Source organism: Columba livia, chromosome 10, assembly GCF_036013475.1.
Source record: "Columba livia isolate bColLiv1 breed racing homer chromosome 10, bColLiv1.pat.W.v2, whole genome shotgun sequence".
NCBI lineage: Eukaryota > Metazoa > Chordata > Aves > Columbiformes > Columbidae > Columba > Columba livia.
Window position 1 is genome coordinate 1,676,931 of NC_088611.1, and position 25,651 is coordinate 1,702,581.

At 44.4% G+C, this 25,651-nt stretch overlaps 2 protein-coding genes across 12 annotated transcripts in view; one reads left to right on the plus strand and one right to left on the minus strand.

Moving 5' to 3' along the window:
• EFCC1 (EF-hand and coiled-coil domain containing 1) overlaps window positions 1-15,475 on the minus strand; it is a 51,409-nt gene extending 35,934 nt beyond the window's left edge. For all 5 annotated transcript variants that reach the window (XM_013367100.3, XM_065074887.1, XM_065074883.1 and 2 more), the window contains exons 1-2: window positions 14,647-15,475; window positions 12,937-13,343 (exon numbers count right to left, since the gene is read on the minus strand). In XM_013367100.3, coding sequence (XP_013222554.2) covers window positions 12,937-13,343; window positions 14,647-15,327 — 1,088 coding nt within the window. In that variant the 5' untranslated portion in view covers window positions 15,328-15,475. The remainder of the gene's footprint in view (window positions 1-12,936; window positions 13,344-14,646) is intronic.
• Window positions 15,476-15,696: 221 nt separating this feature from the next.
• Window positions 15,697-25,651, plus strand: part of CFAP92 (cilia and flagella associated protein 92 (putative)) — a 44,590-nt gene continuing 34,635 nt past the window's right edge. For 5 of the 7 annotated variants that reach the window (XR_010474982.1, XM_065074875.1, XM_065074877.1 and 2 more), the window contains exons 1-3: window positions 22,571-22,939; window positions 23,240-23,545; window positions 24,349-24,545. Coding sequence is in view for 5 of the 7 variants with exons in the window: in XM_065074875.1 (XP_064930947.1) it covers window positions 23,272-23,545; window positions 24,349-24,545 (471 nt within the window). In the remaining 2 variants the exon portion in view is untranslated. Of the gene's footprint in view, window positions 15,845-19,291; window positions 19,454-22,175; window positions 22,221-22,570; window positions 22,940-23,239; window positions 23,546-24,348; window positions 24,546-25,651 lie in introns of those variants that run through there. The other 2 variants (XM_065074876.1, XM_065074880.1) reach the window with 2 other exon arrangements.

The window sequence follows — 25,651 nt, forward strand, 5'->3', positions numbered from 1 at the left end:
GTGGTCATTATAATCTTGACTTTTTAGATGTGGAAACTGGTGTGAAGGAAAAATGTCAATGATTCTTCCAAAGCTGTGGTCTTAAGTCAGAGTCTGAGCTCAGCTTAGAGCATGGCCTCTTAAACTGCAGCTGTGTGAGGGAGGCTTGATTCTCAGAGCAATGACCTGGGACTCTTGCAGGTGGAGATGAGGCAGTGTTACAGACATTCTAAATATCAAACTGTAGCTTGTCATTTTATGTACATCCCAAGTTCTAATTGAATACTGACACACACCTTTCCCTGATAGTCCCTCGGCCCTTCGCTGGCCTTTCGCTGCAGCACATGGGCAGAGTTCCTTGGTGACCCGGCTAGAGATGTCCTTTTTCTATTTAATGCTTGCTTAGGGTTTTTGTTCAGTTTTGTTTTAACGTTAGCTGCTTTCTTAACCCACATAACATTTCATCAAGCTCAGCCCCTTGCAGGAGGACACTGCACAGCCGGCTTTACCTGCTGGCTAAGAACCGCTTCTATGGGTCTGCTTCAAACCTGCCACCTCCATCAAAAGTTTATAGACCCATTTTGCTTCTTTCCTCAGCTCTTTTCTCCATCTGCAAGTGGCTGAGATACATACCATGGGATTTTTTCCATGCTTTTTGCCTTTTCCAGTTTTACTCTGTTGCAGGTGGAAGTCTCACTGAATGTGCATAATTATTTTTTTTGTATTGTTCTCTATTCCCCTCCTAATAAATTTTAATGTTAAATTTGCTTTCTTCACTGCAGCTCAGCAACTGAATAGATACATTCCTAGAGTTATAAAGCTCAAAGATATCATTCCTAGGCAGTTATAATAAGCTCAGAGTCCATCCCTGTATCTGTTCCACTGAAGCTGGAACTGCTGTTAGGGATGGGTGGGTTGGTTGGTTGGTTTGTTTCTACCCTGGAAGTCCATCAGTTTTCATTCAGGTGGCATCACCTCTTATCATGCAGTCACTCAGTATCCTAAATTCATTCTGCACTTCTCCATAGTTGGTCCGTGTTTTTAACATCTTGAATAATTGAGTTATTTTTTATTTTCAGTATTTTTTTTTCTAAAAATCACATGATAATCTCATTATAGTTGCTTTCCTCACCATGTGATACATAAAGTGGCTTTTTCAAAGTGCATTTTTAGTTGAGAAATTACTCAAATTATTGAGGTGGAACTTTACTGCTTTTAATTCCAGACTCAGTCTGAACTGTGATATCTTCTGCAGTGTTTTTAATGAGAGAGAAACATCTTGATATATCATGGGTTTTAATTATGACAGGGTACCCTTTCTTTTAACACAAATTAACCTCTTGAAAATGTGAAGCTATAATGCATATAATCCATTAAGTTCATTAATTATATATGCAATGTGTATTTGTTTAATTGAGGTCAAAAAAACCCCCTTTAAACTTATACAAGCTAAACCACATAAACTTTTTTTACACCTGTTTTATAGCACTCATCTCTGACCTGGCACTTTTTATATGGTATTCCGTGCCAGATCACGGTTTTACAGTTCCATTTATAAAGCAATGGAAAAACTCAATCATTTTCATAAGCGCAGCAAAGAAGCACATGTTCCCAAGGCCCCAGTTCATGCTCATCTCACCTATGGTGAGCCGTCACACCACTCTCCTCCAACACAGACCCTCATTAAAACGAGCCGCTGGTGTTGCCGGTGTTCAAACTGTATTTTGAACCAGCCCCCTGACCCTTGCTGCGGTTTCAATCTGCATTCCCCTGGTTGTGTTCTGGGTTCGTCCTCTGGTTGGGGTGCCCGAGGGGGTGGCTGTGTCCCCCGTGGCTGCTCCAGCACCAGCCTCTGCTACCGAAACAAGGGAACCCCAGAGCCAGCTGGTGGCTCCTGGGCCCCTTTGTCCTGTTAGCCACAGCCCCTGGTTTTATTTTGTACCAACTGCATGGTCCCATCATTCATTCTGACTGATTTCAGCTTCCATTCCCCGGGTCAGAAAAAGGCTGGGGAGGGAGGGAGGGAGGGAGGGAGGATGAAAGAAGGTGACACTTTGACAGCTCCTTTTTCACAGTAATGAGCAGAACTGCTCTTTCTCCCCCCACTCCTGTTCACTGTGGCCTTTTCTTTCTTTATAGAGCCCGTGAAGGGAAGGAATTGCGGGTTCAGCTCTGCCTGCCAGGGTCTGACCAGATAAACTGGAGAGCTCTGGGTATCCTTTGTAGGCTCTGCCCTCATCACTTTCTTTAGGGGTTATTTTCTGTTTATTTCCTGTGTATAATGACAGGTAAATGCAGATTAATAGAATTAACGTTTTGGCTTGAGTACGTGAGGCAGCAAAGCATCAATAGCTTGCTGGTGATTTCTGTGCTGTGTGTCATGCTCGTTCACCAAACGGAGATCCATTAATTTAGCCAGTCCACGGGAGTCTGCCACAGAAACGTTCCCTTTGCTTGGAAGAGGAGGAAATAATTGCTACTTTCCAGCACTAATAACCGTCTGTTCTTAGAACAACATCATTTGGTAAAGAGGCAGTCTAGATTCTAGTAACCTGACTTCTCTGATGCAAGACAGTGCTGTTCAGAGGAGCAGAGCCTTGGCTGATAAGGTTCAGGAGCTGCAATTTAAGTATAAATAACTTTGAATAGTTCACAACCAGTGCCAAACCTTAGGGATTCACAGTTTCTCCGATTATATAAAGTACAGATTTAAACACCTCAAAACTCTCAAGATCTTTACGTCCTTAATCATGTTAGCTGTGAATTCAGAGCTTAGATCATTGACGTACTGCATAGTATTCAACTAAAAAGCTTTAAATTTCTTTACTTTGTAAAATTTCCTGTTTTAAAATGCATTTGGAGCATCATTCATAAACTGTAAATCATCATGAACAAAAAAGGCCCAAAGCATAGAGAGCAAAGCAGGTGGGTAACAACAGGAGAGAGCAAACAGAGGGAGCCACCACACAACCAGTAGGAAGGACGTTGTGCTACAAAGAATGTTTGATTTAACAAAGGACAAAAGCAGCAAGTGTCAGATTGACAGCCCAAGAATAGACCTACTCTATCATTCTGTATAGAGATTAATCATAACTTTTCTGAAAGATACCAACCCCCGGCTCCACTGAAAGGTCTTTCATTCAAAGTCGGCGCATTCACCCAGGAATATTCTGCCCGTGCTGTTCATATTTCACAGCCAGAAAACTCCTTCTGCGAACCAGCCCCTCCGCAGGCAGGGCCGCGCGGCCTGACAGCGGCAGCCAGCGGCGTTCCTGGCTTTGGGTCACCTGTTCTTTCCCCTCTGCTGAAGGAATTGTCCCTGGGGACTGTGGTTAGTATTGGAAATTAAGCAGAGCTATACACATTCATTAATGGAAACACAGATGTTTCAGACCAGAGACCAGCTCGTCATGTAACTTTTGCTTATGCTGTTCTGATATTTTCTTTATTATTTTTTTTAGTTGATTGAACTAGAAATCTGAGTTTAAAAAAAAAAAGTTTCTATCTAAGGAAACCGCCTCTTCAATATGAAATGAAATATATTTCGTTTTGGTTTAATTTCTTCTTTTAAAGCCTTAAAATGGTATTTTGAAATTCGATTTAGCGACACTGATTTAATGTCATTCCAATACGAAAAATCTAAACACTCCAGCAAGAAAACGTTCAAATAAAAGACCACAATTTTTCTGCTTTTTAATTTTGTCTATGTGAAATCTTCCCTGAGGCAACCTAAACATACAACTGGTTTAAACTATTTCCAAGCTGTATTTTTGGAGGATGACCTATTCACCCCCAGTATTTTGCCTGGGTCTAAATGAACTCGGAGCCGTCGGTGTAGGTGAGAGGGTCCGTCTGTTCACCTCATTCACACCAGTTGTGTCAGGCCACCCAATTAAACCCCTTTAAGCAGCCTCATCCATGCCCCTGTTCTGCAGTGCGGAGTATCGGAGCCCTGCAATAGTATCGGATGTGATGCTGATGCAGCGACGCTGCCCTCTCAGCACATCAATGCATAACAAAATACAGGTGTATCCCCAGTTTGATATATGCTGTTGGAAATCCCACCTTTGGGTAGATGCTGAGACAGAAATAGGTAGTGTAACCTACTTTTGGACAGTTTTCATGAGGATTGGCTTTGCTTTGCTCGTATTTCTGTCTTGTGTAATTTCCTGCTAAGCTCCAGGAGGGAGAAAAAACTACAGTCAGAGCTCAGCTTAAACCTGACAATGTTCTGGTTTAAACTTGGCTGGCCTCACCATACGCAGTTCCAGCAACTTTGATGTGATGTGAACTAATGCCAAGGACATGTGATGGGGTCAAGTACGGAGAATAAAGGCAGAGCAGATGTGCTGTGAATGCCACTGTTTTCAGTGTTATGATTAATGTGACATCATGAACCTTCCCTGAAACGTTGTGCTGTGAAAAGAGACTCTTCACAAAACAAAGCGCAGGGCCTGGGTTTATTCTGTAGGTTTATTGAAAGGTTTGAGGTCTTTCCAGTGTAATTTGATTCCTAACACTTGGCACCTCTTTTCTGGAAGGGGCAGCTGTGTGATGTGATGGCAATTAGCACTTGGAGCTCAGGCACAAACAAGGAGGGACTGCAGCACACTCAATCACAGCCTCCACGCCTTGATTTTCAAGTGGTTTGAAGACCGATGCTGTGAAGGCTGAACTTACTTGTACAGAAGAAAATTCCTAAAGATGCGTCATGCTCAAAGCTTATACTTGGCATTTATTTTCCAACCGTTTTGTTCATAAAGTACGTTTCTATGTGAAATGACATTGGTGAACAACTGCAAGCAGCATCCTGTGATACAGATATCTGCAATAAGCACCAAGCTTCAACCCATGATTTACATTTTCAGTCTTTGCAGTTGAGCTGCAACTTTGTGATTCTTTAAGGACATGTGTATCTATTAATTTTTATCAGAATTTATCAAATTTTCAGATGGTCATTATGAAAATTTATAAAAATGTACACTTTATTTTTATAGATAAGAATTATCTCTGTAAATAATAACTAAAGTCAGCCTTTGCTGTATCTTACAGCTTCCAGGTTGCTTGACTTGAGCACACAGGTTCCACATTAGAAACCATAGAAATACCTTTTCTTGGTAATGTACTGAAGCAAATACTATGACCAGCTGATTCTCCTGCTCCTCTTTTCCCCCTTTTGCCCCCCAAAATCTCAGTCTGTGTTTGAGTTGCCCATTTGGGATTATCTCAGCATATGAAGCTTTAAGATTAGATGCAGAAATTGCCTGTATTATATTTCCTAGTATCAGTGAGATACACAAGCTCATCCCCCCATCTAGACAGATATAAATACAGATTGACTATCCACCTCTACACGAGTATCCCCGACAGTGTCCCCAGGAACATCAGGGGATTGAAAATCTTGGGCTCCCACCTGTGTTACCCCAAGAATGGGGCTTGAGAACTTCATTTGGCTGCGGGTTTGCGTTATAGCAAGTTCCCAGTGAAGTCATGGAGTCAACTAATTTGACTTGCTAGATATTCCCCCAGGTCTGCAGGTAATTTAGTATCTATTTTTTTTTTGAGAATTTGAGTAAATAACAAAGTAGAATAGTTCGTGTGCATCTATCGAAAGGCCAGACTGATTTCTTTCTTGGGACGGCCAACTCTAATAGGCAACTGGTTGAAGAAAGCTGCTGAAACAGAACGTATGTCTGGCAAATGAAAGGACATGGCTTTGCGTGGGCTGGTCCCATTTCCTCATTGCAGCATTCAATGCTTTTTTCTGGTGCACAAATTAAAAAGGCATTGTGTTGAGTTTTGTTTTTTAAGCATAATATACACAAGTTTCCCTTGAACTATTCTAGGGTGACTTCACTTGTTGTATCATTGTTGGTTTGGGGATCTATTCAAGAGGTGAGGTGTCCTCCCCTGCAGGTCATTAATCCCTCTATATTCCAAGAGCAGATTAGTTTAGCATAACAAATTAGTTTAACATTTGAAAACTTGAATTGTCAGCATCTGTCTTACAAACCACCTCATCTATTTTATATCTTGGAGGAAAGCGAAATGAGGAGCAAAGAGTAAATAATCGCTTCTTGTGCTATAGTAGAACTCCTCTCCTCATTTTCATGAAGTAATTTTCAAGTTCTATGGAGAAAAGTTCTATGTCTTCCCTTCTTATTCACCCAGATCAAAAAGCTTAAAAGAACACAGAATTCTCTGCTTGTGCCTGAGTGTAGATGATAAGCAGTGCTTGATTTTCAATGTAAGTTGTGGGAATTGACAGCAAAAATGACTCACGCTGAACCCACTTGAGATGGGGTTGGTTGATTTGGTTTGATTTTCTCTCTGGAGTGACTCAGTGGAGTTGTTGAGTACTTTATACTATATACGTGTTGAAGTGCCTGACTGGAGCACTTGTCCATGCTCTGGTCCCCTCGGGGTCTCGGCCCTGGTGGTTTTACTTCATTTTTTGGTCAATACCTTTGACATCCATAGAGATCAATGTAGAAGCCACAGGTTTAGGCCACAGGTTACACGTTGAGGTTATGTGTCAGTACTTTGTCTTACAAAACTGACCTGAAGGAAAAGTATATTTTTAAAGTACTTCTGGTTCTTTGAAGCATCTCTTGGGGAGGTCTGGCAGACTCCCATTCGGTAAAAGATTTCTTGCCCGGTTACACTCTCGTTTCTCCTATAAGCAAAGGGATGCTGGTGAGGTATTCAGCAGGTCAGATCTCGGGAGTGTACGAGCTGAGGGCAGATCAGAGGGACCTGGCAGCGAGCTGGGGAAAAGCCCGAGCACCCCAGCCAGTGTCCTTTTCTACAAGCGCTCCTTTGCATAGAAGCAGGTACAAACGGGTCAGGTTTGCTTAGGAAACACAGCAAGGCCAAATGTGTGACTGTGTAGGCAACACATAAGTGTCCTCTTGACCCCCAGGTTGGTAATGAGCTGTGATGTTTTGTGACAGGAGGCTACAAGCGCTTGGCTTACAGATGCGTTTTTCTTGGTAATAAACAACGGTTCTCTTTATGCAGCTCTCCTACAGTGCCGTTAGTCGGCTTTTAGGTGAAGAGGGATGCACAGATCCCAGCCTTGTCAAGCTGATGACTTCATTCCCAGAACAGCCCCAGCACATCCAGTTTGCTGTGCTTGTATCTGCATGCAGCGGGATCTGAAGCGTCCGGCTCTGCTGGATGGGTGGTATTGAGGTTAATGCAATTCTAAGGCCCATAAACTGGGCAGAACAGCAGCACACGGCAGCGACGTCCTGTCTGCGGCGAGCTGGGCCCAGCAGGCAGGAGGTACCGAGGGAGCCTTTGTGGCAGAAAGTCACCGACTGCTGCCCCGTGGTACAGAGAGGTCTGTGCGGGAGCTCGCCCCAGTGCTCCAGAGCATTGCAGCTGAGTCCTGCTTGTGAGCCAGGACATTTCTGCTTGATTTTGGTTCTTGCAATGACAGCGAGACAGTGACTTTGTTCTGGGAGGTGTTCTTTTCAAGTGGTGTAGCTGACAGTCTTATCAAACCACTTGAAAGGGGTGGGGGTCTAGGCTTTTTCTTTAGTTCAAAGTTATCTTTGTGTATGAAATTTTTGCTGGCATAAGATCCATAATATGTTGCATCACCTAGAAAATATGGCTAGTAAAGGGTGTCTAATTTCTTGGGAAAAGACTGTAAAACCAGAGAGGTGTGATGCAGCTTGTCAGGGCAGCCAGAAGGCTGGGAGGGTCCCCCAGGCGGCTGCCTGGATTTCCAGGCACAAACTGAAGGGAGAGGAGCTGCAGAAACACCAACTGCACACCTTCTGGGGAAAAAGAACCTCTCTGGTGTAGGAGGCATTAGCATGATTCAAAGTAGTCTCCTCGTCCCCAGGAAAGTACATGTGAGGGGTCTGCCAAGGGGCAGCTATGGCGGGTTCCGGAGCTGGGGAGGGAGCCTGGGACACGGCGACGGCGCGGCCGCACCGGGCAGCGGCCCCGTGTGTGGCATCGCCATTGTGCTCGCGGTGATTTACTCCCCACACAGCAAAGCAGGCAAGCCAGATGAAAAGGAGGATTTAGTGAGAAACCAGGGAAAGTCTCCCAAGGATAAACGCTGTGTAACTGAGAGCCCAGACTGAGACAGGCCAGAGAACTGGCTACATTTCCAGAGTCAGAATTAGCACACAAGTAGAAGCTTCCTTGGGGATAAACTTGCCTTAATTTGAATGGATTTGAAGTAAACATTTTGCCATTATTATGGGAAGCAAGTATTGTTAATATTAAAAAGAACTGAAAGACTCTTCTTGCATTTGAAATAAAACCATAGAAAGAGATGCTACACATTTTCTTCAGTGCCAAGCCAGTGTATTTCAATTGCTCTGTGCAGTCCTCTCTACCATATATAACAATACCTTCCATTATACCTTTGTGTGAAATCAAAATGTTCCTGTAAAGTGTTTCAAATGAGTAGTAATCTCATTTGCTTGCTTAGCTTATGATTCTTCTGTGACTAGAGACATGCAAGTAGACTAAGCTTCATAGGATGGGAGCATATCCACCTGTTACTGTTAACTTCCCAAAAAACCTAAAGGCCTGGGGTTTTGCACAGATTCCTACACAACATGTTACAGTCTTACATAGAAGAAAACATCAGGCACAAGCAGAATAACAAAATATGATGAGATGACATCAGTTCATCCAGATACTGATGACACTCATCAAGCAGAAAGTGGTCCAGATTTTCTTTACTTAATGTCTACTTCTTTGAATAGAAGGTCCCTTCCAAGCCCAATCATCCTGTTGTTCCGTGATGCAGTTTGGAAATAACCTACTTTATAGACCTCCTTTGGTGAATTAGTGTTTCTTTGCTACGGCTTTTGTTTCTTCGCCTCATGCAGCTGACTGTATCAGTTGGGAATATTTCCATATTCCTCTCCTGTTTCTGCATTATTGATTTGGATCTGTTTGGCCTGTCATGTTATATTCTACAGAATAAACGATAACCTGAGAAATTATTGAAAAGATAAAAGAGAAAATAATTACTTTGGATGCAGGATAAGCTAGAGCATAGCTTTTTAGAAAAATTAAGACTGGTGACTTCATGAAAGAAATAAATGAAGGAAATTATGCCTCCATCTTCATATTTATAAGAGAATATGAGGGGATGAAACAAGCCTTTCTGCATTCCATGCAAAAAGGATTCCTATGCATTAACACATATAGATGCTGATGGATAATTAAGTAATTTGGGAGACAGACCATGCATATGGGAAGCATTTTTGGTATTTTATGACCCCTTCCACTGACCTATGTAATTACTGTGCTAGTGGCTAACACAGCAACATAAACCCTCTGTGAACATCTCCATTATGAAGTCTATTTCGATTCTAAATGACCTTTCTTTTTATTTGTTACACTGGGATCAAAAAAAAAAGGTTGTTAAATTCTGTTGTTCCCTCCAATGCTATTAAGTAGAAAACTTTAAACTCTGTAAACTTTATTAAGTAATCAATTTTGAAGCCACCTACAATGTAATATAGAAAATAGAGCCAACTTATATTTGGCAAGAACAATTCATGTCAAATGAACCAAATTTCCTTTTCTGACAGGGAAAATGGCTGAATGGATAAAGAGAAGCAGTAGATGTGACATTTTTATTGCAGTAACATTTTTATATGTGGCAGTCTTATAAATAATACTCATAAATCATAGGACTATATTAGAATACATGGATGGTGTCAGCTTGAGCTGAAGCAAAACTTACTGAAAATAATAAGCACTTAGGGAATAGCTGTTAATGGTTTGCTCTCAAATAAAGAGAGAGCAGCAAGTGGGGTCACCAGAATCTGTCCTGGGACCCAGCCAGGATGCTCATTTAGGCTTCCAGCCTACATACAAATGTGCAATTGAGCCCAAGCTGGGAGGGGATGATAGTGACATGGACGTTAGTTCCAATGTCATCTTAAGAAGCCGGAACAGTTGTCCAAAAATCAACAAGTTGAGCTTCAGTAATAACAAATGAAAAGTCCTGTACCTGGGAAAATGAAATCAAGTGCACCAGTGAAAAGCTGGGAATAACTGTCTGGGCAGCACTGCAGAAAAACTGGGACCTGCGTGACTTCCTAAACTCTTCTGGATATTGTGAATTACGTGTTTTTTATATGATACCAATGATAAACATACAATTTCTTCTGACATCTGTTTTCTCTGAAATGAATTTAACTCTATTTTTCAGTAAGGAATTTCTTGAAATCTACCTTTAAAAAAGTATCTGAGCTAACTCATTAAATTGAGAGGGATTAAAAAATAAAAGACAGTACAAATACCTAATGGTGGAGAAAGGGACCAAAACCCGACACGTGCATCCAGGGTAGGAAGCATGGGATGCACACCTCAATACAAGAAGCATTGATAAACTATTTGGTCAGCTAGGTTGGCTTAGGAGCCTCATAACGTGATAGGGACTTTTCAAACCTTGATACAGGAACCTGTCCTCAGAAAAAGTTCAAGTCATATGAACTTCAGTCAGCAAACGTCTACCAGGGATGTTGATAGCAACATTTCGCATTAAATTTGCAGGAATAAGAATCTGTGGGCAAAAAAGGCAATTGTAATTGGGTACCGTAATTTAGGAAAACATGTAATCACTTGTAGGTACTTAAACAATTTCCTGAATAGATGGAAACTATGTTGTTTCATGAGTGAGAGGTTACAATTTAAAGTCATTTTTGTGATTCCAAGTCTAAATGATAGCAAGTTGGTATAGACAAAGGTCTAGAAGTGGGAGTTAGATGCTTAAAGAGCTTTGAAAATCTGAACATAAAGAATAATTATTTTACTTTATAAATATGAAAGTATAAACAGGAACAGCATGTAACGCTCATAGACTGGTCTAAGTCTTGAATATGATCCTCTCTGGAAGAACTCAGGCTTTGGAGTGAAAGAGTGGCCTACCATGCCAGGCAGGGTGAATTCTCAGCAGACACATCCGCAATGGTTGATGCTTTCTGCAGAATACTCAGATCCCCACCCGTTTCTCCCCACTGCTGCCTGGCAGCATTAGCTCTTGCTGAACCAAGATCCTGCTTACCTGCTCACCAGCTCTTTGTGGCACGTGGAAATGGAGAAAACTATTCACTGGAGTATTAAATACATGCTGAGAAATGTGCTAGTGTTAAACTCTCATCACAGAGCTCTGTCCTGATTAACTAAACCATTTTCTGCCAGTTTGGGTATCTCTGTGCTACACTGTGGCATACGTGGAATTATGGGATTCCATCTGCCATGGAATATGACCATAGATCATTAAGCAGCTCTGTTGTTAAGCTGTTCAAGCCCAGAGCCATGTTACGTGGACAGTGCTTTGTGCCTCATATAGCATCATGCCCCATTACAGGCTCTTGCCCTGGTCCTGTGCTCAATGTGCCATGCGGCTAAAAATGGGGCGTAGTTTCCAAATGGTCAGTCTAGCACCATTCCTGAGCTTCACGCTCACTTTAAACTAGCATGCAATTTTAAAATAAATATTACAGATTAAGATTACTTTACAAAGAAAACATAATTTACATCTTTTTAAACTCACACGTTTTAATGCAACCTATAAAAGTTCCTGCTCTGCAAGACCCAGTTGACATGGCTTATTGTCTTTAACTAGTTCATCTCTACCTGCTTAAAGGCAATTTTTTATGCTTCATCATACTTTGGAAAATCAATTCGGCAGGACAAGAACTCCTCTTAAGTCCTCATGCCAGGGAGAACTTGATAGACTGGACGAGCAGTGGGATGTCTCAGCACTGAGAGCTGGATCCTTCATCCCGATACCCCTGTAAATGACAGGCATCTTGGACTTTACATGCCCTCACACTATTTTAAAAATCCTATAGATGTTTAAATAAATGCTTTTATCTTCTGCCACCATGCAGGTATTAACATACACAATGTGTACAGAAAGACACCGGATAAAATGATTATTTTTAGAATTTCCTCACTTCATAAAAGAGTACAATGGCTATGATGCTACAAATAACTCCCTATGATTCTTCTTACAAGCAAACAGAGGAAGTATAAGTTTAGGAAGCGACAAGGAGTTCAGAATAGACAATATATTAAAATACTAGCTGTAGTACAGTTAGGAAAAAATATTAAATATTAGTTTTACTTTGGGTCAGTAAAAATACAAGCAGCAACTCATTTGCTCGGTCAGTTTGAAACTTGGGTAGAATTACCTGGCACTTAGCAACCATCAACGAGTCCAAGTTTTGTCTGAGATAAAAAGCACCAAAGCAGCGAGCTACTAAATTTGTGACCAACTTTCTAAGTTTTGCAAACATTTCTTTATGCTATTACAGAAGTGGGGTTCGGATGGATCATGTATTTTCTGCTTGACCCCCCCCATATTAGCGTGTGGGTTTAGGGAAGCGTTTTAACTTTTCTGGAGTATTACATCTTCTGCCAGTGAGGAAGTGATCAAGTCCCAGCAGAGTTTAAAACGGCTACCCAGAAGCTGCCTGGTGTGTTTTTCTCCAGTTGATACGACCAGTTGAACAGCTCCCGTAAGACATGGAGTGTCAGCCATCCATCCATCACTGCTGGCTTTGCGTGGCTGACTTCATTAGCAGGAAATGTCTGAACTGATATTAGTCAGTTAAGGCGAAAAAACAAGTGTTTTAGAAATGGATTCTGAAGGACTGTCAGCAATTTCTTTTGAGGCTTTCCTGAAGTATTACTATGTTGAGTCCTATTGCTGTGTGTTTGAGGAGCAACTCCAGCTCCCTGGAGCTCAGCATCCTGATTTTGGCCAACCTTCCACTGACCAGGCCCGGTTCTGTTATGGATCCCTGCCTAGAAAATCGATAAGCAGCTCCTAATTTCCCTCAGGCTGTACTTTAGAAGATGTATTTGGAGACATTTAATACCTACAACCAGTGATTTTCAAGCTACCTTGTGCTCCATTACTGTGATTTCATAGGCATGTTTTAACAGACTCAAACTTACCTGTAGTGCCGCAGTTCTGATTCCAGCTGCTGAATGTATATTTGCAGATGTGGCACTTTGTTAGCTTTCGCTTCCAGCTCCTTCACCTTGCCCAGGCTGTTGAGGACGGCGTGTCTCGCCTCTTCAACCTTCCTCCTCATTTCCGCCTGTTCCCTCTTCAGGTTCCGGTTACAATCTTCCAGGCTGACCAGGGCTTCCTGCGAGCTCTTCAGCTCCCTCTCCAGCTCCTGGTTGAACCTCATCGCTTCTTCAATTTGCCCGTCCCTGGAGCTCCGGATGAGCTCCACTTCCTCCAGCACACTTTGAAGGCACCTGCTCTGGGAGCTGTTCTGCACTAATTGTCTCTTACTCCCTATAAAACAGGTCCCCTCTTCCTTATGGTTAGCGTGGCTTTTCCGCAGTCCTACCTGTAACGGAGCAGAAAGCGGGGAGAAATTGATGCATTTTAAACTGACATTTTAATCAAGACTGAACGTGTTTGGATTGTTGTTTGGTTTGGGTTTTGTGTGTGGTGGTTTTGTTTTGTTTTTTATGATACATGGTTGATCAGCAATGAATAAGCTACTTAAATTTGTGAAACACAGACAAGGAAAGAGTCTCTGGAAAGTGGGGTTTTTTTTATAAACACATTTAATATGTGTCTATAAATCCAATTTTAAAACTGCTCATTAAAGTGGAAAATTAGGTTATTGCACAGGTTTCTGTACAGCTTTAATTCATTACTTTAGTCTGTCCTCAAAAAGCAAGTATTCTGAAAAAAATACTCCCAGTTCTGTTTTTTGTGTTAGGTAGAAGTAAATAGAGAGCAGCTGGTGGTGTTCTGGACCTCTGGTCTTTGTCCTTCTGATTCTTCCTGCAACATTTGACTGGAATTTCACATTTGCTTCTGACTTCCTTTCACTTTTCAAATGAAAGTGTCAGAAGTGTCTTTCACCTGCCACGCTGGACATTGCGGAGATGCACAGCCAGCAAACGCCCCACGGAACTTTCGGGCGTGGGGCAGAGCTATGTGAGCACTGTGTTAGTGTCAAATCCAAGCCAGTCAGACCTGCCAGAACAACTGGTGAACTCGGCCCTGCAGTGCTTTGCCTGCTCTGTGCTATCTCATGCCAGAGTCATTTAACTGCTGTTAGGAATGTGTTTCACTTGAGCCAGTGCAGAACAGAACCCAGCCTGAGTTAACAGGGCTCTGCTTGGGAGCCAGAGCCGGTTCACCAGCCTGGCTGCAGAACTGGCAGCAGCTCTGAGTCAAACACAGTTCCACTGTTCAAGGCAAAGCTCTCAGGTGTTTATGACTGAACCGTGGTATGTGCTTGTGCAGGTAAGAATCCAAAAGTTCTTTCTTACTTTTGAAAAAAACATAGCAGTGCATAGCTGGTATATAACTGACTCCAGAAAAAGCAGCGTTTTATACACTTAAGTTTGTTAAACTGATGTCTTGTACAATTTCAGCAAGGTGGTTTTCAGGGCAACCCTTATTATATATAATGGTTGTAACTTTATATATGTTACACCTTTCCTCCTATGTAAGAAAACTTTGTTTAAAAGTTACTGCCAAGGATGAAGGAGCAGTCTAGGTGTCTGCCATGCTCCTTGTGTGAATCGGTCTCGGCGGCGATGTTATTGAACTGGTTTTCCGAGAGCAGCATCTTTGCTAAGCCACGCTTTAGCCAGGGCTGCCTTAGGGCCCCGGGCTCGGCGCGCACCCACCTGCAGGGCCAGGCAGCGGGCGTCGCTGCTCTGCAGGGCGGCCCGCATGTCCTCCACCAGCTCCCGCAGGCTGCCGTTCTCCTCCTCCAGCTTGGCGATGCGGTCCTCGGCCCGCTCCAGCGCCACGATCTCCTCGTAGCACTCCGGCGAGCAGGGCCCCGCCGCCCGCCGCTCCGCCGCCTCCTCTCCGGGCCGCCCCGCCGCGCTGGGCCCGGCCGGGTGGCGGCGGCGACGGCGGGGGCTGCGCAGGCGGATCTGGGTCTCGATGTGCTCGCTCTCCCGGCCCAGCGGCAGGCGCGGCACGGCGCGGCGCGGAGCGCTGCCCGCCTTGGTGCTGAAGTACCCGCAGAGCCGGGCGTGGAACTGCCGGAAGGTGAGCTCGGCCGAGAGCCCGTCCCACAGCCCCGCGCACTCCTCGGGGTCCGCCGCCGCCTCCGCCGCCTCCTCCAGCCCCAGCACCTGGCACAGGGTCCGGAAGTCCTCGCCGGGGATCCTGCCCGCCCCGGCGCAGTCCAGGTGGTGGAAGATCTCCTGTAGGTACTGGTCCAGCCCGGTGGCCAGGACCACGATCTCGTTCTCCACGCCGCGGTCCAGCCCGTAGTGGTAGGCCAGGGCGCTCACCAGCCACTGCGTCCTTCGGGCCGGCCGCCCGTACGGGTCCCAGCCCTCAGGCGGCTCCATCGCGCCCGCCTGTCCCGCCGCGCTCCCCGAGCATCCTCCTGCCCCCGCGGCGGCCGCCCCGCCCCGCCGCCCGTCCCGCCCGCTCTCCGTGGGGCGGCGGCCCGGGGACTGGGGCTCCCGCCGCGCCCGGGGCTCCGGTGTCCGCGGTGCTGGGGTCTCTCCTCCCACCGGCCGTCCCCCTCTCAACGGGGCTGCTTTGGCCGTGGCCAAGCGTCGTCCGCTGCCTGGGGTCCCCGGCTCTGCGGGGTTCACTGTGCAGGTGCCACCCTGCTCCGTTTGTCCGTCAGGAAAAGGGTGTTAGCCAAGCCCGACCTCGAAGTTTGTTTCTCACTTCTTAACTAATTTCTTTCTGGTTCCTTTGTAGCACAAGCAAAACGATAGCATTGCAGAATCCGGTTTGATGAGTAACACTTGTAAATGAGTGGTTCCACTAAATTAACGAAACTAACGTGCTTAAAAGAGTCGATCACGCTTGTGTTTGCCCAGGCATTTTCAGCTCTGCGGATGTGTCTTTAAGGTATTGTAATGTATTTTTTAAGCTGCTGTCTGTGACAAAGATGCATACATGTTAAACTGGTTCCAGTGACAGCTTTCCAAAGCAGCGCTTTTTGTCCCTTTTTGGCTATGGAGCAGGACCTGTGTTGTTGAACACAGCTGCAGTCAGGGAGCAGCACGAGCAGGGCTGCTCCACTGGCAGAGGTGACTGTGGCATCAATCGTGGCCAAGTTCTGAAGAGGCTGACAAAGTTGGGGTGTGATAACGGGCTCCATTGACAGTCCCAGATGAGGCAAGGGGATAAACCAGGTCTGGGCGTCCATGCAACAAGTCTTGTCGAGAGCAGCAGCAGATAGGGCTGGTGGAAAGGCTACAGTGCAGGTCCAAGGTAGACTGGGCAAGGAGCAGAGGTAGGTGCACCCACAGCATCCCTCAGGGAGGACAGGGCACTCAGCACTGGGTGCAAATGCTGCCCTTGGGCAGGGGGTGTGGGTGGGGGACCCCCTGAGGTTATTCGGGGCAGGTGAGGTCTGCTGGTGTGCTCAGGGCCTAGACACTGCTTTTACTTCCCGCACTTGCATGGGAATGTCAACTGACTTCTGCGTACTGTGCACGATTAAGAAAAAGCATCCTTTGGAAGGCTGCTGACCTTCCTCTTTGTTAGAAATAATCAGGAATCTGACTTCTATGGTAGGCTGGCAACATACAAAGCTGTCTGGCTGAAGATCTCCTTTGGGTTTTTATGTTACAAGATGTGGGTTCCCCAGGTGAACCCAAGGCATTAGCCTTCCTGTTCTCAAGGGCTGAGTTTTATCTACTAGTGATCTATTTATTTATTATCCAAAATGGTGGTGTGTTTCATAACTGTGTGGTTGTTAGGAATCTCCTGTCCAGCTCATGGATTTACTTTTCTTTTTAAAATGTATTCTTGTACCTTTAAAGAGTGTTTCTCCCATTTTCCTCCTATTTGAAGTGATGCATAACGTGTAACTTGCATCTTTGATTTACTTGAGGAGTGACTTGATGAACTGGATGCGTGTATATTCCTTATGCATTCTCATAGCCATGTATACCTATAAAACTTTAGCTTTTCTTAGTCTGATAACATTATTAATGCAAGATATTGCCTTGGAGTCAAAACGTTCCCCTAAGGCAGCACCAGAAAGAGAGAGGAAGGACAAAAACATAAACCTTGACTGTTTATAGCAGATACTATGTAGATCCACATCTGTTATCCACACGCATCAAACCAACTGACTCCAAGCACCAGCTAAAGCATCAAGGCCCTGGAGTCAGACAATGCAATGATCTACATTTGTTTTGGTGTAGCTAGTTTCAGTTGTAAAAATATTTATCAAGTGGAAATAATTGATTTAAAGGCTGCCAGAATCTTTACCAGGCAATGAACGTGTCAGTGTAAACTGTATTTTAGCACCTGCGGTTTCCAGCTGGGTTTCTTGGTGGCGTCTCTGGCTAGAAGAGAGAGAAGCATCATCAACAGCACCGTGGAGCGTTTGGGCCTCTGCCGAGTTCCTCGTCGCCCATCTGCTGGGCTTCTGGGTTGGAAGAGCGAAGGATCTAAATGCCATGACAAACCTTTGCCTTTCTGTGTTATCATTATAACAGGGAAATGGGAATGTCGGAATGATGTAAATTCACCTTCACCAAAGTTTCATCTCTGAAGGAAAGCAGATACTCCATACCAGCAAAATACCCTAAACCTTTGGCCATAGAGTTTTGTTTGATTTTTCAGGAAAAGCTCTGACTGCCAAGCAGTTGGGTTTTGCATCGTGTTTTCTTAAAAACCAACCACCAATACTTTTAAACACTAGACAACTGGGAAAACAGTTGGACCAGAGAAACCTTAAAAGTCCCTGTAGCCTCCCTTTGATTAGGAGCTTGGGCTTGGTAGAGAAATGAAGAAATAAACTGAACAGCAGAGTCAATTATACCGTTAAGTGGCATTCTTTATTTTATCAGTGATGGAGCACACTGGGGATCATCCTCCGTAAGTGCTCCAAACAATGGATGCTCTTGTGTTGCTTATATTCACATAATTATTACATATGCATTACAATTTTTTTTTTTTTAATTTTGACATACAATGCATCTATAATAATTGATGATGTTAGTTAAAATTGTTTAGTTTCTTACTTACAATACATCTATGAATTATTAGTTAAATATAAACTAAGCACTCCGCTTCTAAACAATGTATCACTTAATCTTCTGTCTCCCTCTTCTCACGCAGAAGGATCTAAAACTTGAAAAAGATCCCTTCGTTTTGCAGGTGGTCAGGAAGCATTTATCATGTCAATTGGTTAATGACGGGTACATCTTTTGTAACTTAATCACAGTATACATTAATTTAGCAGCTTTTCAGTAGAAGTAAACTTTCCTTTTGCTGCCTGCTTTTCTTTAGAACTAAACCATTAATTGCTCCACACTTAACCTCATAATTTTTTTCCAGTGCAGTGCTTCTGCTATCAGAGGTACAGAAAAGCCCGTCGCAGTGTAATCACAATGACCATTGTATTTACTCCCAACTATAGCAACACTGAGATTTTACTCCTGACCCAGACAAGGGTTGCCTGTTCTTCAACTTATTCTCTAAACCTGCCCAGAGGGATATCAGAGTCGTATTAAGCATTCAAGGACTTTGTGTTACTACGTTGTTCCCCGTTCCATTAGTGCACAGCAGCACCAAAGTATCTCGAAGGAGTCCCAACTGTAGAAAGAACTGATGGGGCAGCAGGGTCTGAATGGGATAGCTCTTTCTACAGTGTTGTGGTAATAGCTGGAAATTAGAAGTGTATTAAAATACTGCTTTTGAAATCACTTAACTGCGTGGTTTCATTTTAAGAGGTTAAAAGCTGCCGCAATCAGACTTAAGCCTGTTTGCCAACATCATTGATGGAATAACATTTTAAATTAACTGTGGGATCAGTTAAGGCATGTAAACTAGGTTTATAGGAAAAAAAAAAGTCTTGAGCTTAAGTTAACCATACTTATATTCTATTCTGTGGTTCATACATATCACAGGATCAAGGATCAGCACAGTTTGCATTTCTGTCTGACATTGCAGGATATCAGCGGTCTGGTCTTATACGTGTGGTGGGTCATCATTCGGCACACAGAGCTGGCCGGAGCCTGGGGAGGATGCTCATCTTGCCAGAAAGTTCACTTCATTACAGTAAAAAAATATATTCCTGCTAGACTTTCTGCTAGCAAGGAGAAAAGTGAAAATGTAGTGCTAAGTACCTAAAATTTGTCTTCCAAATCCTTTCCAACAAAGTCATACCGTGATGTTATTGATCCTTTTAAAACTGTTTTTCTCTGAAACAGTTGCTTTCGGAAGGAACTTCAGAGATGAGTTAAAATAATATTAGTGGTGCAGTGTTGTTCTTGGCACACTCTTGAGGTTACTTGCAACTAAAAAAATGTTGGGTGTTTTCTTTTTGTTTGTTAGGTCCAGCAGATTGGGCCAGCTCTGTGTGTACAGTAACACAAAGAAGGAGAAATGTAACTGGAGGTCCCTGTCCGTCATGCAGTTCTGCTCCTGCCTGCAGTATGTTTTCATTAACACTTACACAGACAAGGTTTTAGATGGACACATCCAGGGAGTGTGGAGGTAATTCTCATACTGTGTAAAAGGCCGTAAAGATGTTCTGTTTGTTTAGTGACGTGAAGAGCATGTCGGGTGGATACAGGAGTTTCAGTAACTAATATAAGGGAACCTTAGTAAGGAGAGTGCCTTTGTTAAAAATGGACAAGAACTGGTGTCCAGATCCTCTCTTGCTGTGGAGCTGCTGGGAAACCACTGGGGTTAACACAAGACCTTCCCTGACTGCAACGTGTTTTTCATCCAGCGCGATGTTACTAATTAGATTGTGATCCTTCTCTTGGCATAAAGTATTTAATGGGAAGAAATGATGTGTTATGGAGTCTGAAAGGGAAACAGCTGCTTCTCTCTGAGTAGCCAGGTGTTGTATCTGACATTTCTCAGCTATTCAGCATCTGGAACAATTTTAAGACTCTTCTACAGTAATTAGACATCTACTGCTTTCAGCTTTTGTTTAGTGGTGCTCATAGGGTAAATGCTTATCTTTTTATGAACAAATTTTGAAGTAGAGGGGGAAAATGGGAAATTCACAATAGGATAAGTGAGACCAGAATTTGGCTTGTAGTGCTTCAGTCAGTGTTACTCCTGGCTTTCTCTAGCTAGTAGGTTTGCCAGTGGTTCCTGTGCAGGCTGTGGGGAGCAGATGTGATCTGCTACAAGGCTTTGACTTCTCTTAAGAGTCTAAATTACTTCAGAAAAGGATTTTCTTTCTGAAACATTGATGCTGCCTTAATTTCTTCTGTAAATTAGACTGTAGATTCTCGGGATAAACATGTATTATTTAGATTTAGCCTTTTTAGAGCACTTTTTCTCCTGGATATTCCTAAATACCAGAAATTATGAAGCCTGTGTGTACAGGTGAGGGAATGGACTGTAAGGAGCAAATGCAAAGAGAGTGATGGAAGCTTCAGCCTTGTTGTTGAGACCCATTTTGTGTCTGTCTGGCCATTCTCATGACATCTAGAACCTGAAATCCCTGGAAAGTCAGAATCAGTTCCATACGGGTAAGCTGGACATCTCAGCGTCCAGTCCCCCCAAATGTCACACTGGACAGAGCGCTGCATAGATGACACAAAGAATGTGTGTGTCCCCTACTCCCTGTTATTCTGAGGTTTTATGCACTTTGCTGAGGATTCAGAGCCATGAGCCTCTCCCTGAGAGCTGTGAGCATGAGTTGGGCCTGTTGGTTTGGACTCCACCAGCAAGCAGGGAGCATGTGTCCTGTTTGCTGCCTGCTGAGACTCTTCATGCACTTTGAATAAATCACAGTAGATCTTAAAACTCTCTTTTCCTGTTGGGCTGAGCAAATCTTGAGCTCCTTTCCCAGTGGTACAGCTTCAGCAGAAAGAGCGGAAAACACCCCTGAGCTCTGCCTCACATACAACACTGCTGGTCACCCAGGTCCCACTCCTGCCAGGAGATGCAGCAAGGCCTCGGGGAAGGGAGGAACTGTGGAACTGCTGGTCCTAAGGACGGTGTGACACATTGCCCACGGCCTTTTATTTCCTCACAGCCGTCTTTAAAATAAAAGCGTTGCAGTTTGGATGCAGCCCAGTGTGATAGAAAACCAGTAGGTATCTACAGTGCTTTGGTGTCAGGGCTGAAGTGGAAGACTGGCATCTAGGATTTGGGTCTTCATCTAGCAAAGGTGTGAAAGGAGCACAAAACTAGTGAATCATTTTAACATTTGGATCCTTCTGGGCTTTAATGTGCTTTTCAGTTTCATGTGAAAAATTCTGGTGCTCTTGTTGTGTTTGAAAATGATTTACCAAACGCCATGCACGAAGGCAGTGACAGATAGGGGAATGGCACACAGGGATCTGTGTGTTCTTCAGCCATGGAATACACACTGAAATGCTGAAGCTTTTATCTGTCAGGAAGGTGTTTCATAACAATGTTTTATTCCATCAGCATTTTAATTTCCAATCAGCTGTTTTTTTCGCAGACAATTGAGATGTCAGCCTGAGTTCTTGATGATGGGCTGTGAGACGATCCTGTGGGAAAACAAAGAGAACCAAAATCTGTGAAATGAATCGCTCCGCCCTTTTTCACCCTCCTTGTGAGAAATATGGTCAAACTAAATGGATTCAAACAGGCTTAAATACTGAGTGTTCATATGAAAAATAGGGATGTATAGTTTGTACAAGGAGACAAAATAATTATTATTGGGTGTATAAATGTTGAACTAATCCTGTAATGGTTTTGCTGCCAAGGAAGAGGGAAGTCGATAGGTGAGGTGTGTGTATATATATACAATGTTAGTTACAGTTTAGGCAATCAGAGTCTCTGAAAAGGGAGTTAGAGAAGAGCAATGAATGCCTGAATCCTCACTAGCAGTTGCTGCTCGGGGTTGGCTGTGTAGATAATCCCGTGTTGCTGTCTCTGAACAACGTGTTTCTGTCTGGTTTATTCCTATTTCTGCTGAGCCATTTGGATGGTCGTGCTCTTCAAATTTAGTGAAAAGTGACCATGCTTAGGCATTTTCCTGGTTTGTCAGCTGCATGCATAATTAATTACTACTGGTTGTAGACAATCCTCATTGCTTTGCCTGCTGTACCATAAACCATGTTCAAGACAAGAAAGACATATTTATCCAGTGGAGGGGAAAAATGCAAATGTTTGAAAGAGAATATGATTGTGTTGGGGGGGAAGGCGGGGGGTGTAATTCTAGGCTTATGTGGTGGCGTTTTCTAAATTTTCTGATTCGTGTAAATTTGTTATGATATCACAGGCTATTCAGGAGTGAAGGTGGAAAACATTTCAAAATGAAATGTAGGTGTGTATCGACTGAGGAGCCGTCACCGAGAGGGATAGGTGCCCCGGTGAGGTGTTCTCACCCAGGTTCCTGGGCTAACTCGGCTGCGAGGGGAACGGCCGAGTCGGGTCGGGGCGGCGCGGCGGGGCTGTGAGGGAGCGGCCGGGGCTGTGAGGGAGCGGCCGGGGCTGTGAGGGAACGGCCGAGCCGGGGCGGCGCGGCGGGGCTGTGAGGGAGCGGCCGGGGCTGTGAGGGAGCGGCCGGGGCTGTGAGGGAAAGGCCGAGTCGGGTCGGGGCGGCGCGGCGGGGCTGTGAGGGGAACGGCCGGGGCTGTGAGGGAACGGCAGAGTCGGGTCGGGTCGGGGCGGCGCGGCGGGGCTGTGAGGGAGCGGCCGGGGCTGTGAGGAAAAGGCCGAGTCGGGTCGGGGCGGCGCGGCGGGGCTGTGAGGGACCGGCCGGGGCTGTGAGGCGAGGGCGCTCTGGCAGGGGAGCGGTTCTCCGGCCGCTGAACTGAGGCGGCCCCCGGCGGCGGAGCGATCGGTCTGCGGTACCGAGGGTGTGCGGCCGAGCCCCGGGCCCTCGGCGGCGCTGGCGGCCCCGGGCGGCCGTTGTAGCCGTTATGGGCGCGGGGTTGGCGCCAGGGGCCCGCCCGTGCGGCCGCGGCCTCAGCGCTGGGCTGCTGGGTTTCTCGCTTTTCTGAACATAAACTCCTTCCGAACTCAGCTTTCCTCCAACGTCAGGTAAGAAAGCGGTAGTTTAGACCCCCAGCTGTCATCCCATTTTTACTTTTTTGAGCGTTTTGTCGCTCTTCGTGGAACGCGCTGATGAGCTCTTGCCCCAGTTGTCACTTGGAGCCTTTTGTGTGGGTTGTCCCTGGGTCCAAAAACTGATCCGCTGGGCGTGTGTGTCACACGCTTTGAAAGCATTTTTGAAATGGGGATTTTTGCCCCTCCTCATGTTGTCCTTCCCTGCTCCTGCTTTGGTTCTAGTAGGGATTTTTTATTTCAGCGCTAAAATGAAGCTGTTTGTTTTGTTCATAGCCTCTGAACCTGCTGCCTGACCCCACCTCAGGATGGCAAAGCAAGAATGTAAGAATTCAAAAACAGTGGAAGAAGAGGACGTGCAGGAAGATGATAAAGACCAGATGGCAGACCTGAACACAATCTGCTCTGAAAGCACTTTTGAAGCTGAAACCCCAGAAGCTGTTGCGGGTGGTGGGCCGCTGAGCCCAGAGGGGGAAGGCAGCAGCCTCCTCCCGTCTGAAGAAGCTTGTGTGGGACCAGATGGCTCCCACACCGTGACCTGCACGTTCACAGTGTCACTCGCTGTCCCTGCCCTGCCTACGGGTAAGTACCCAACGCAAGTTTTCCTAAGAACCCTTTTCTTATTACTTCATAACTTTGTGTGGCAGAGTCCTGAATGGTTTAAGGAGATAAAGCTAGAAAAAGTGTTAGTTGATTTGCATTTTCCTGGGTAGGTTGCTCAAGAAAATGGCAGTGGTTGTGGGAGCCTTTTATCTTTGGGTGATTGTCACCGGTGGCTGAAAGCCTTTCCTGACTGCAGACTCCTGGGTAGTCACAGGTATTTAAGTTGCTGATTTTAGCTGGTGCTTTTTAATCAGTCACTGTCTAATAGGGAAAATTTGGCGTATATACTCAGCCAGCTAATTATGAGTTGGGGTAGTTTAAAGGTAGTAGTGTCATTTTAAGGGAAGGTAGCCACTGTTGAACAGATGAGAGATGGTTCTCTTGTGGTGTAGGAGTGTTTGGGAGTAGCAGGAGCAGGTACGTTCAGCCTTCCCCTGTGCAGTGTGAAATCCCACTTTTTGGCAGTTCCCTGGGCAACAGAACACATGTGCTCTGAGAACTGTGATTGCTGGATGTCCTGCTGCAGGAAGACAGGATGGAGGGGGGAGTTCCAGGAACTTTCTGGACCATGACAGTAGTTAAACCTGGGTAAGAATTGCAGGGTTGGGCACTGGGATGAGAGTTTCATGTTCACCAGTCAGCTGTGTCCAGTCAACGATTTTTCTGTTGTCACACTGGAACACTTGTTAGCATTTGGTCATTGCAGAAAGCACTAGTTCCCCCTGAAAGTATCATCTTTGATAATGTTTAATGCTTCCAGATAATTCTAATATTCTCTCTAGGACAAATGCGAAAGAAATCCAATCTCCCTGATATGCAAGGAGAGAGAATTCAAGCTGATGAGTCAGGAGCTGTTCCAAGCACGCAGCGTTTCTATCACATTGAATACTTCCTTCTACCAGATGACCTTGTGCCTAGACAAGTGAATTTGGGGTTGTTTGGGGTGGCTGCACAGCTATTTACAGAGTCTGGTTCCAAGGTAAAATATAGCATAAAACTAAGTAATCCAAAATGTCATGTACAGAAGGTGGGAGAATGTTTTCAGATAGGGAGCGATGCAGTTGCACATTGTTTTAACAGCTGCTTAGGCCTTATCCGCACACACAGATATAGAACAAATATCAAGGATAGAACTTGACTCTGCTAGTCCAGATCAGCAGTAACTTCTGACATTTGTAGTAGGAAGTCGGTGGATTTCAGAGTATTTTATTTTCCTCTAGATTATCAGTTTATTTGGGATTATAGCTTTTATCTTTCAAGTACCAAGATAATGATATAATAATTTGAAGGCAATTGCCAGTTTTATTAACAATGAAGAAAAAAATGAAATTTATGCCTTGGTCTTCGTTGAGGAGGAAAAGATTTTGAAGATACTTAAAGAATTTTGCAAATTTTGTTTTATTTAGGCACTTGTCTAACTGAATTCTGTGCATTCAAATTCAAGAACCTAAAAATTGGATATACTGTTTTGTATTCATCTTGTTAAGAAATTATTTCTAAAACATTGATGATAAAATAGGGTGATTTTTTTTGAAAGAGAGAGACTGGATATTCTCAGGTTTTATCCTTGCACAGCAATTTCTAATGGCACTCTTTAATTGCTTTGCACTTCTTCTGAGTATCAATTTGATGTTTTTGTTAATCAAAATGGACTTGCAAAGTTGTTGTTTGACATGTTATGCTGGCAGCTCTGATGAGTGCTTCATTCTTAGTTTATCAGCACATACATGTGAAGTTTAGTGCTGGTGCTTTAATTTTGTAAATACTAATTCAGCATTTCCAAGTTTATATATTTGCTTTTGCAGCATTCTGCTAAGTTTTCAGTCCACTGTCTCATGCTGAGCAACAACTTAATTGCCGTTTGTTCTTACCTCAGGTCTTTGTATCAGACTGTAACTTGATAAGACTACTTTGTGTGAATCCAGCAAAATATGCAGCTCCAACACAGCAAGAGGGAGGTTGTGTAAGACCCAGCACAAGCTGGAGAAATAAAAAATGTAGTTTGAGAGCAGTGGTGATGGTGGTCATGTGTGTGAATACAAGTTCTTCAGTCCTGTTCAGCGCCTGTAAAGATTTTCATCTTTT